Here is a 13,045-nt window from a genome sequence, read left to right as displayed (position 1 = left end):
AGCAGATTACACTCCTTCTCAAGTGCGCAAGGGAACGTTCTCCAGGATAGATCACATCTTGGGTCACAAATCAAGCCTCAGTAAATTTAAGAAAATTGAAATCATATTAAGCATCTTTTCTGACCACAATGCTTTGAGACTAGAAATGAATTACAAGGAAAAACATGTAAAAAATACAAACACATGGAGGCTAAACAATACGTTACTAAACAACCAAGAGATCACTGAAGAAATCAAAGAGGAAGTCAAAAAATACCTAGAGACGAATGACAATGAAAACACAATGATCCAATACCTATGGGATGCAGCAAAAGCAGTTCTAAGAGGGTAGTCTATAGCTATAAGACCCTACGTCAAGAAACAAGAAAAATTTCAAGTAAACAATCTAACCTTACAGCTAAAGGAACTAGAGAAAGAAGAACAAACAAAACACAAAGTTAGCAGAAGGAAAGAAATCATAAAGATCAGAGCAGAAATAAATGAAATAGAAACAAAGAAAACAATAGCAAAGATCAATAAAACTAAAAGCTGGTTGAGAAGATAAACAAAGTTGATAAACCATCAGCCAGACTCATCAAGAAAAAGAGGGAGAGGACTCAAATCAATAAAATTAGAAATGAAAAAGGAGAAGTAACAACTGACCCTGCAGAAATACAAAGGATCATGAGACTACTATAAGCAACTCTCTATGCCAATAAAATGGACAACTTGTAAGAAATGGACAAATTTTTAGAAAGGTATAACCTTCCAAGACTGAACCAGGAAGAAACAGAAAATATGAACAGACCAATCACAAGTAATGAAATTGAAACTGTGATTAAAAATCTTACAACAAACAAAAGCCCAGGACCAGATGGCTTCAGAGGTGAATTCTATCAAACATTTAGAGAAGAGCTAACACCCATCCTTCTCAAACTCTTCCAAAAAATTGCACAGGAAGGAACACTCCCAAACTCATTCTATGAGGCCAACATCACCCTGATACCAAAACCAGACAAAGATACTACACAAAAAGAAAATGACAGACCAATATCACTGATGAATATAGATGCAAAAATCCTCAACAAAATACTAGCAAACAGAATCCAACAACACATTAAAAGGATCATACAGGGCTTCCCTGGTGGCGCAGCGGTTGAGAGTCTGCCTGCCGATGCAGGGGATACGGGTTCGTGCCCCGGTCCAGGAAGATCCCACATGCCGCGGAGCCGCTAGGCACGTGAGCCATGGCCACTGAGCCTACGCGTCCGCGGCCTGTGCTCCGCAACAGGAAGGGCCACAACAGTGAGAGACCCGCATACCCACCCAACCCCCCCCAAAAAAAGGATCATACACCATGATCAAGTGGGATTTGTTCCAGGGATGCAAGGATTCTTCAAAATACACAAATCAATCAATGTGAAACACCATATTAAGAAACTGAAGAATAAAAACCATATGATCATCTCAAAAGATGCAGAAAAAGCTTCTGACAAAATTCAACACCCATTTATGATAAAAACTCTCCAGAAAGTGGGCATACAGGGAACCTACCTCAACACAATAAAGGCCATATACAACAAACCCACAGCAAACATCATTCTCAATGGTGAAAAACTGAAAGCATTTCCTGTAAGATCAGGAACGAGACAAGGATGTCCACTCTCACCACTATTATTCAACATAGTTTTGGAAGTCCTAGCCACAGCAATCAGAGAAGAAAAAGAAATAAAAGGAATGCAAATCGGAAAAGAAGAAGTAAAACTGTCACTGTTTGCAGATGACATGATACTGTACATACAGAATCCTAAAAGTGCCACCAGAAAACTACTAGAGCTAATCAATGAATTTGGTAAAGTTGCAGGATACAAAAGTAATGCACAGAAATCTCTTGCATTCCTATACACTAATGATGAAAATTCTGAAAGAGAAATTAAGGAAACACTCCCATTTACCACTGCAACAAAAAGAATAAAATACCTAGGAAAAACCTACCTGGGGAGACAAAAGACCTGTATGCAGAAAACTATAAGACACTGATGAAAGAAATTAAAGATGATACAAACAGATGGAGAGATATACCATGTTCTTGGATTGGAAAGATCAATATTGTGAAAATGACTATACTACCCAAAGCAATCTACAGATTCAATGCAATCCCTATCAAATTACCAATGGCATTTTTTACGGAACTAGAACAAATCATCTTAAAATCTGCATGGAGACACAAAAGACTGCGAATAGCCAAAGCAGTCTTGAGGGAAAAAAACGGAGCTGTAGGAATCAGACTCCCTGACTTCAGACGATACTACAAAGCTACAGTAATCAAGACAATATGGTAGTGGCACAAAAACAGAAACATAGATCAATGGAACAGGATAGAAAGCCCAGAGATAAACCCATGCACCTATGGTCAACTAATCTATGACAAAGGAGGCAAAGATATACAATGGAGAAAAGACAGTCTCTTTCATAAGTGGTGCTGGGAAAACTGGACAGCTACATGTAAAAGAATGAAATTAGAACACTCCCTAACACCATACACAAAAATAAACTCAAAATGGATTCAAGACCTAAATGTAAGGCCAGACACTGTAAAACTCTTAGAGGAAAACATAGGAAGAACACTCTTTGACATAAATCACTGCAAGATCTTTTTTGATCCACCTCCTAGAGTAATGGAAATAAAACCAAAAATAAACAAATGGGACCTAATGAAACTTCAAAGCTTTTGCACAGCAAAGGAAACCATAAACAAGATGAAAAGACAACACTCAGAATGGGAGCAAGTATTTGCAAATGAATCAACAGACAAAGGATTAATCTCCAAAATATATAAACAGCTCATGCAGCTCAATATTAAAGTAACAAAAAACCCAATCCAAAAATGGGCAGAAGATCTAAATAGACATTTCTCCAAAGAAGACATACAGATGGCCAAGAAGCACATGAAAAGCTGCTCAACATCACTAATTATTAGAGAAATGCAAATCAAAACTACAGTGAGGTATCACCTCACTCCAATTAGAATGGGCATCATCAGAAAATCTAAAAACAACAAATGCTGGAGTGGGTGTGGAGAAAAGGGAACCTTCTTGCCCTGTTGGTGGGAATGTAAATTGATACAGCCACTATGGAGAACAGTATGGAGGTTTCTTAAAAAACTAAAAATAGAATTACCATATGATCCAGCAATCCCACTACTGGGCATATACCCAGAGAAAACCAAAATTCAAAAAGACACATGCACCCCAATGTTCATTGCAGCACTATTTACAATAGCCATGGAAGCAACCTAAATGCCCATCGACAGACGAATGGATAAAGAAGTTGTTGTACATATATACAATGGAATATTATTCAGCCATAAAAAGGAACAAAACTGAGTCATTTTTTGAGTCGTGGATGGACCTAGAGACTGTCATACAGAGTGAAGTAAGTCAGAAGGGGAAAGACAAATATCGTATATTAACGCATGTATGTGGAACCTAGAAAAGTGGTACAGATGAGCCCCTTTGCAGGGCAGAAGTTGAGACACAGATGTAGAGAACAAACGTATGGACACCAAGGGGGGGAAACCACGGTGGGGTGGGGATGGGTGTGCTGAATTGGGCGATTGGGATTGACATGTATACACTGATGTGTATAAAATTGATGACTAATAAGAACCTGCAGTATAAAAAAGCAAACAAAAAAAACAACTAATACTGAACTTTCTTTGGGTTATTTGTATGGAAATATGTTAATATAAATGTTTCAGATCTTATATGAAATTTCTAAAAGTCTTATATGTTCTGGTGTAATGTTATAAGTCATAATTCTAGTTATTACTTAAAATGTATATCTCAGAAAAAACTAAAAACAAAAAACAAATTAAGGACTTTATACCCTGAAAGAAGCAAACAAGACTTGAGAGGAAGCAGAAAGGGGAGGCAGAGAGCTGTTAATCAAGCTGAGAAAACAATAATATTTCCCAGTATCAAATTTAGAACCTGTTGTAGCCCCTTTCTAAATTGAAATTACACTTGGCTCTTCAAGAATTATTTATGATTTGGCATTTCTATAACACTTCCTTTCTATGGCAGGCTTTATGAAAAGACTATTACTTACTGCAATAAGCAAATGAACTTAAAAATGAATAAGAAATTTTCAGTCAAAATCAAATATCAATTTCCCTAGAAATATAGAGCAGGCATAATATTGCTTAGCAAATTTCAAATATTTATAGACATTGGTAAATTTATCCTTATAAAAATTTCCCCGAAGTGGGCAGAAGCTAGAGATCCTTTGGCAGACGAAAAAATTGTGTGTTGCTGACTAAATACTCTGTGCAAACAGAGGAACAAAAAAGGGTCATTTTTCTTGTTATACAGGACTTATAGCAGAGATTGCTAGGTCTTACCCCCAAATCCATGTTCCTCTTTCCTTTAGTAACAGAACCTCAGGTAACAGACTACATTCACCAACCTTTCTTGCTAAAGGGTATGAATATGTGACTATGCTCCAGCCAATGCAAAGAAAGTAGAATTGAAATGCTGGGTGGGACTTCCAGGAAGTCTTTTTAAAGGGAAGAAATGCATTCATCTTTGCCTCTTTTTACTCCCTGCAGCCTTGAAAGGCCGATGTAATGGCTGTATATAGTCGCTATTTGGCCGAGGGTTAGAAGCTAGTGGCTGAGGGATGATGTAGCAGAAAGAAAGGAGCCTGGGTTCCTTTTGACATCCTGAGGCCATCATAGCAGCCCTGGAGCCCCTCCCTCTGGCTTTCTTTTACATTAGAGGGAAAAAAAAAAAAAAAAAACTTCTATCTTATTTAAGTCACTGCAATTTTGATTATTTTGGGTATATGCAGCTGAACCCAATCCTATTCCAAAACCAAGCCTATCTGAATCAGCACAAATATCAGACCGTACTTCCACTGGGGAATGAAACTTAACAAAATAAGATGGTAATTTAAGGTTCTAGTTTTAACAATCATGTAGTTTCTCAAATAAACTATGTGTTGTATGCAAAAGCTTTCATTGCACACTGACAACAAATGCTTAATAAACATGAATGCTGAAGAAGAAAATAAAGTTTTAAAGGATTTCTACAATTAGTATTTCCCAAAGTAATATTATTTTGGACAAGTTAATAACAAGAGCAAATAATAAGTTAATATTTATAGAAATATGACCCTAAATTTGGTGAACAAAGTTAAAAATATATAATCCCCTTTTCCTCAAAACTATTACTTTTTGAAAGATAATGAAGGGACTTCCCCGGTGGTGCAGAGGTTAAGGATTCGCCTGCCAATGCAGGGGACACGGGTTTGAGCCCTAGTCCGGGAAGATCCCACATGCCACGGAGAAACTAAGCCCGTGTGCCACAACTACTGAGACTGTGTGCCACAACTGCTGAAGCCTGTGGGCCTGAAGCCCGTGCTCCGCAACAAGAGAAGCCACTGCAATGAGAAGCCTACACACTACAACAAAGAGTAGCCCCTGCTCGCCGCAAACAGAGAAAGCCCAGGCGCAGCAATGAAGACCCAACGCAGCCAAAAATAAATAATTAATTAATTTTAAAAAAAAGATAATGAGGCACAAAAAGTAACATACAAAGTCACACATAATTATGTAAACACTGCTTTGAGACATAACACCAAGTATTTTTATTGTGTTAAGATGTTTGTGAATGTATTTTTGGTAATAGCAGTTATGAATAGATGATTCTTGATAAGATATAATATAATGGGAGGAAAAGGTATTATGATTTTCTGCGGTTGAATCAGCTTTAGTTTCTCATGCAACTCAGAGTTTTATGCTATTCAGATGGAACACTGCACAGGAAAGCATTTTACTTATAAAAACACTGGAGGAGACTCCATTTTACATAGGAACAATGGCTTTTTAACAGTGCTTGATGGGGAGACATTAGGAACCTTGCCTTGAAAGCCATTAGCAAATTTATCTAGAAAATTTTATGCTACGTCATGAACTAACCAGCAACTGAAGACATCCTAAACTGCTTAGTGTGCCAATTGCCCCTGTGAGCTGCTTTCAGGAGACAGCAATGAGTATCATAGATACTGAAGCATAAAAAGTAGAAGGACATGGGCAATTCAAAGAAAATGATGCCAAAAACTCCATAGTGCCAAAAAAATTTAAACAAACTTGCATTTTACTTTGGAGTAACATTTTTTCTTTCTATTTCCAAGTAAATTTTAACTTTGTTTCTCAACTAGCCCTGCCAATAGAGGAGCTTTTCCTTACACTGCCAAACTATCAATTCAAACTTGAAATCGATCACCACTTCTTTTTCTCCTAAAGCAAGGTACCTTATAATATATAATAAATAATATAAGCTCACCTGAAGCAGGTGAGTTAGAGATTTAAGTCATTCTTTTTTTTTTTTTTTTGCGGTACGCGGGCCTCTCACTGTTGTGGCCTCTCCCGTTGCGGAGCACAGGCTCTGGACGCGCAGGCTCAGCGGCCATGGCTCACGGGCCCAGTCACTCCGCGGCATGTGGGATCCTCCCGGACCGGGGCACGAACCCGTGTCCCCTGCATCGGCAGGCGGACTCTCAACCACTGCGCCACCAGGGAAGCTCAAGTCATTCTTTTAACAATCAGTTATGGAATTAAATCTAACCATCTGTCTCAGTTGTCCTGTTTTGTTCAAATCCTCATAATTTAAAATAAAGAACAGTAATGCTCATTAATGAGATTCATCTACCAATTACTGAGCAATTGGAAACAGCAGCTACTCAATAAATGACAGCTGTTGCTATAATGTCTCTTGAAGCAAAATACTTTCATTTTATTCTCACCTTAACATTTCTTGTGTTAAGCTTCTAAAATCTACAAAAATCATAAAACTAAACTATAAAAGGGAGGGTCCAACACTATTGCTTTTATTTTATAAAATACTGACCGTAAACGTCCCTGAGAGATTATCATTTTACTGATTTTATCTGCCTTCCCCATCCTCGTAAGAAATCACTTGCCATAACTGAGAAGATTGCTAAGAGACTGCTATTAGTAAATTCCTCTCAGAAAAGCTCTCAAAGTATGCTCTAAAGATGACCATCTACATCAAGACCACCGAGGCTTGCAAACTGCAGATTCCTGGCCTGTTCAAGACTACCGAAGCAGAATCTTGCTGTGAAGCCCAGGAACCTGCATGTTTATGATAAGCATCATTGCCTCAAAATCAAATCCAAACTCCTTAAGCTGAAAACCTATTCCTCCTTGTCTGCTTTTCAGAGTAACTGGGAAACACTAAGTCTCTAAATTGTGCTTTCTTCAAGATTAGAAAGCTGTCTATCTCTCTGTATTAGTAAGCTAGCTGCAGTTATTCAACTTTCCTTCTTTGGTTTCTCTCGCTCTCACTTTTTTGGCATTTATGTACTGTTTCCTCCCAAACTTTCTCAACCTCTCAATGACCAGTAAAACAGTGAATGTACACCAGCCAGCAACAACTATACTGGAGGATTAGTTCACGGAATCTATCCTCTACCCTGAGTTCCTGTATGGATCCCTGCTATGTGGTAACGTTAAAAAAAAAAAAAGACAATTCTGGACATGTTTTATTTTCCATGGGCAAATTCCTCTGTTTCATGCACTGCATTTTGGGAATCTTCCCAACTCTTCCCACTGAAATTCCATCTCTGAATTAACTATGTAATGCTGAACATCAATTTTTCTCCCAAGTATGGCAGCCATCCAAATTTGTGTCAGGCGTGAACTACAGGAATATGCTTACCCTGCCCTAAATTCTGAGCACTGTTAAAGATCCAGAAGATGCCCAGGTTAGGCTGAGAGCACAGCATTCTCCCCAGAAGCAATTACTCCTGTGCAGATGCAGGAAGCATTTAAGGGTGCAGCATTCAGCCAGACTCCTGTGCAGATGCAGGAAGCATTTAAGGGTGCAGCATTCAGCCAGACAGCTCTCCTCTACCACGCTTATGCCAGTTCACAGTCAACACTTCATACCTGCCCAGCCAGTGTAAACAGTGCTATCCCGAGGGTCTGCCGACTTTAGGCCTCTCTCCATTTGCTGAAGAAGCTCTCGAATCTTATTGTTCAGGCGTTGTGAGAACTCAGTAGTCAGCTGTAGGTATTAAAGGGAAAACAAATATCAAAAAATATGGGGCACTGGGTGTCCTGGACTATAGGCTATTAAAAATAGGAGGGTACTTCATTTCCACTTAAGCTACATTTTTTTTGCCTAAGAGAACTGGACAATTACTTTATTCTTAAACAAGAACAAATTAACAAAACTTAAAAGTACTACTGTGTTTTCTTACTCAAGTTGGGAAATATTTTTGATGTAACTTAAATGTTTTACATAAAATTTTTAGTTAAATACTAAAAAAGGCTGCCAATGATAAACTGGATCATAGTAATTTCCACCTACTAAGAATCATCTATTATTTAAACCAATATTTTTTATTATAATAAAAGTCATTTTATTAAACTAAGCACAAATCAGAAAATGTTTGCTGTTTTCAAGCCACTGGAGTTTTAGTATTCAAGCAGCAGCAATGTTAATCCCCTAAAGAAACATTCTAATTGCTTCTGTTATTTGAAAAATGAAGATAAACATTTATAAAAAATCCATTTATTAAAAATGTATAAACATTTTAAAAAAATTGTAGAAGTAGCATAAGAAAAGCAAAAAAACCTCACAGATATCAGGAGCCTTCAGCAGAGTGGAAAGAACATCAGACTAAGTATCAAAAACCCATGCCCAGCACAGTGCCCAGAAGGCTTGGGGCCTCATAAATACTGCTCAATGAATGAGCCCGGCTACATCCTTATCCACTATTAGCTGAGTGACCATGCTCAACCCATAACTCCTTTATGCTTCAGTTGCCTCTGTAAAGTCAGGATAATAATACCTGTCCCACCAATTTCAAAAGGTGCATTGAGGATCAAATGAGATTGTGTCTCTCATGTCGTTTGCATTCAGGGATGTAAATGTTGATAGTTTTACTATTTTAAGCAGTCCAATGGTCTATAAAGTGTAATAATTTGGATATAGGTTGAAAGCACACTGAGGCTGGGGTGTGGGGTTAGTGACATCCATATAAAGGCCCACATATGTGGCACAAACGGTGAGGCATACCGAATAATTATGTTATTTGTTCTAAAAGTAACTGAAAAGTATTTTGAAAGTTCTGTAGACACTGAATCATGAAGTGTCTTAAAAGAACATTTTAATGTATCCTTCAATATTTTTAGGAATCTGCTGTGATTCCCAGACTTGGATTTCACAAAGCAGTAAAACTGTGAAACAATGTTGGGGAACATTACAAGGATACAAGACATTTCATCACACAAGGACTGTAAAAACAAACCTAACTTACTCCCTGTTAGCATCATAACCTCATTTTTTTAAAAAGGGCATTTAAAAACTGAAAAAAGTAGAAAAAGTGGTATCAGAATTATTAATAATAATAAAAGATATTAAGGTTTACTGATACTCTGAAGAGTATCTCTGATAAGGCAAATCAGACGATTAACCATATCTGGGTTATTTATTCTAAGCACCACTATGATCCATTATTTCACTATCTGAAGAAGAAACCAGTGTTTGATGGACACACTCCCTTTATTTAACAATGCCTGCCAAGGGGTTAAGATTTCAACAAGCCTTAAAAATACATTTTGTAAGGTAAAATATACTTCAGTATTGATATAAAAGGTCTATAAATCTCAACTAGATAGAAGAGTGCATCTACATAAGAACATGTCATATTCTGTTCATAGATCATGGATAATTCATCATCTTGCCTGGCCTTACTGTAAGCAACCAAGAATGATGAGAATGCCTCAGCCTCAAGAAGGGAAGTCACTTTCTATTTGGCACATAATTGCATTTAAGAGAAGTGAGCTGCCTAAGAATACTGATTGCTTGTAGCAGACCACAAAATTATTCAAACCTAGGAATAATTTGAAGAGTGTATAAAAACGCTTTTTTCTGATAGATGCCAGGAAATAGAGCAGTTCCTTATTGAAATCTTTGCATTAACAAATTAAGGAGGACAGATCTTCAGGGTCCAATCCTTGATGTTCAACATTAAACAATTTTAAAACTGGTAGGTTAATTTCTTTCTGTGATGGGTCCAAAAACCATGTGTTGGGCAATAAATTACACTATTATTTGGGGGTCAGAATTCAAATTTATGAACATTTTTTTTCTCCCTTAGAAACAGAGTTAAATTTATAAAAAGCATTTACTTTATAAACAGCCTAAATAGTGAGATACATTTTATTGAAGGCTGCTTTCATTAGGATCCATCCTCAAGTGTTCTCTTTGCCAAGTAAGCATGAAGCAGCAGGTCTTCCTCCAACAAGACAAGACAAATGCTTCAGCTTCAGGATCTGCAGAGCTGGGCAGAATGCAAGTCCAAATAGCCAAAAGGAAGCCATCTGACTTCAAGGTAATGATTATAGGCTTTGTTTAGGGAGTTCAATTCTGGTCTTAAAAGAATCAGATTGATTCTAGCTCCATATACACTTCGGCAGCCTTCTATCTTACAGCTCTTCGCCATCTCTTTCATTCCTCCTACCTGCATTACTCACCCAAGTTAATTTATAAATGACAAGTGTTTTAAGGAAAGAACCAACAGAATCACTGAAAGTTCACTTGGCAGATATGAAATCTCTAAGGCCCTTACATCACATGCAAAATGCTTTTCATATGGCTGATAAGCTTAGAAGAAATAAACTGGTAAAATTTTAAAAAAATGTGTGCACATTTAAAGATATCACTCTTCCAACCTAACTCACTCTTAGGATTTCTCAACTAGGTATTCTTAAAAAGAACTGTATTCCCTCTTAACAACTATATGCAGAGGCATGAGAAAACACAGGCTTCTGGTATCTCACATCCAGGTTCTCTTTCTTACACTGACTTGTGAGGTGCTCACCAGTTAAACTGACCAGTTTTATGTATTTATTTATTTTCCAGTTGTGGGGATGTCCTGGGAAGAGTGGAAATGATACAAAGATTTCAGGGACTATGTCCCAAATCTCTCTTAGCACTTTCAGTTTAAAGATGTCTTCACCCCATTCTGGTTTACCCTCGTCCTTACCCTGTCCATACGCCTGTTCAATCATAAAACAGTAACACGGCACCCGTGAAATGCCATCAGGATTTCTCACCTCTCTTTAAAAAACAAACCAAAAGTGATAAAAAAATTCAAGATTACACAGAAAATTGCAGAGCCGCGAATTTTTATAATTTAGATATCAATGTTTGAGACTGTTTCAATTATTAATTATTGTTGATAATATTAACAGTGCCTCCTTACAGAAGTTCAACATTTTAGAGCGCAAATTGTATATTTTCACATATACTTTATATATTTAAAATATATTTTGTATGTTTATAGTGAAACTCTATTATATTTTTTAAAAAAGGATGCTCATCCCTTTCTTTCAGGCAAAACTGAACTTTCCAAACACTCGGGGCTGGAGGTAGGGGTGCAGGCAGATATTTCCCAAACTCACCCTCCCAGCAGAATCAAAGTAGCCTTCAGCCAGGGATTTGTTATAATCGGCATAAGGATTCGGGAAGGCCCTTTGCGCCATGATGCCAGAAACGAGCCTGCAGAACAGGGGAAAAAGAAAATCTACGTTGAGATACGGGCCTCGGCCGAGTTGCAAAGGCGGCGGCCAGCGCCCCGGGAACACCTTCCTTCCAGTTCCCGGACCACTGCTTGGTCCTGGCGGTCCGAGCGGACCCCGGGCCCACCGCGGCCCAGCCGCTAGGGCGTGGCACCTCCGCAAGAAGGCTGCCAGGGCCCCGAACCCACAGCAAAGAATGCGACCCGTTTCGCACCCCACGTTTGCACTCTCGCGATTCAAAGTAACTACCAGCCCAGGGTCCCTAAGCCCTGCACGGTCTCGGGCCACTCACCCCGCAGCCTCCGGACAAAAACAGAAGGGACGCTTTCACGGCCCACTTCCTGCCAGCTGGACCAATCAGAGCCTTCGCCACTCCGGAGGCCCGCCCCCTTCTCATTTTCACTTGTTAAAGAGACAGAAGTGTGGTTTCCAAAGGATGATACAGGGTGATGTAATTCTTAGAGGGCTGGAGTGGGGACATATCTTAGAATAATGTGCAGCTGTACCCAATATTTCCTACCTTTCTTCTCTTTAAAATTTTTTTTAAAACAGTTAAGTAAACTAATATTAGTCCAGATGATTCATAAGAATTCAATTCAATTTTTTTTTTTAATCTGGAGGAGAAAAAATGACTGCTTTGAGATCTGAATATATTCATAGTCCTACCGCTAGAACTGAATAAAATTGGGGAGGATTATGTTTCTCCAGAGACTTGTCAAACTTTTTCTTTCATTTCTTAAAAAACAAACAAACGAAACAAAACACCACCACTACCATCAGCAACAACAGTGACAAAAATCTTTGAAAATAATTCATGATAATTTAACCTCAAAGGCTCTCGGTGGATGTGAGTGGCCAAGGGCAAGGTATCAAATAGCAATTGCCAAAACTTTAAGGAAAATAACATGAAAACACAAATCACAGCTCTTAAGAACTTTAAGCTCCTCCTTAGTCTAAATTAGGCGGTAATACTGTATACCCAAGCCCTTTAAAAAGATAAGAATGTCCAATAGAGCAGGATAACCAGAGCAATCAATTTCAATGTTTAACAGTCTCTAGTATTTGAAAAATTTTGCTTTCATTTAAATTTAAATCCCACCTGGTACACATTAGGCCCATTCTGTTGCTCAGAGAATTTTGAAGTTCTGTTAAATGGTCAGAAAGAGTCACGTTCTCATTTCTTTCCTTCTCTCTTGTTTCAAGGAAGGACTTTAGCCCCAAACCTCTTGTTGAAGCTCAATCCCTACCCCACCCCCACCTTGGCCCAAGCTTGTCCCTCTGTGGCTGCCATCCCAAAGTCTACTTCTGACCCTGCTCTGGCTCAGTTTGTTCTTTTGAACTGCTGCCCTCTTAGGATACTTTTTAGCTCCTTCACCAAATTCATGAAGGTTTAGTAGAAGCCCTCAGTGCATCTTAAGTTGGACACCCTTCCTATTTTAATAGATGGGTATG

General features: G+C 38.3%; 1 protein-coding gene across 2 annotated transcripts in view; it reads right to left on the bottom strand.

The window, feature by feature from the left end:
• LANCL1 (LanC like glutathione S-transferase 1) overlaps nt 1–11,947 on the bottom strand; it is a 41,310-nt gene extending 29,363 nt beyond the window's left edge. The window contains exons 1-3 of one of the 2 annotated variants that reach the window (XM_030853026.2): nt 11,886–11,947; nt 11,477–11,573; nt 7,952–8,069 (exon numbers count right to left, since the gene is read on the bottom strand). In XM_030853026.2, coding sequence (XP_030708886.1) covers nt 7,952–8,069; nt 11,477–11,557 — 199 coding nt within the window. In that variant the 5' untranslated portion in view covers nt 11,558–11,573; nt 11,886–11,947. The other variant, XM_030853020.2, reaches the window with a different exon arrangement.
• Between the last annotated feature and the right edge of the window lie 1,098 nt (nt 11,948–13,045).

This window comes from Globicephala melas, chromosome 7 (genome assembly GCF_963455315.2).
Source record: "Globicephala melas chromosome 7, mGloMel1.2, whole genome shotgun sequence".
NCBI lineage: Eukaryota > Metazoa > Chordata > Mammalia > Artiodactyla > Delphinidae > Globicephala > Globicephala melas.
Note: the sequence above shows the minus strand (reverse complement) of the source record. Positions and strands in the feature narration are given on the sequence as shown.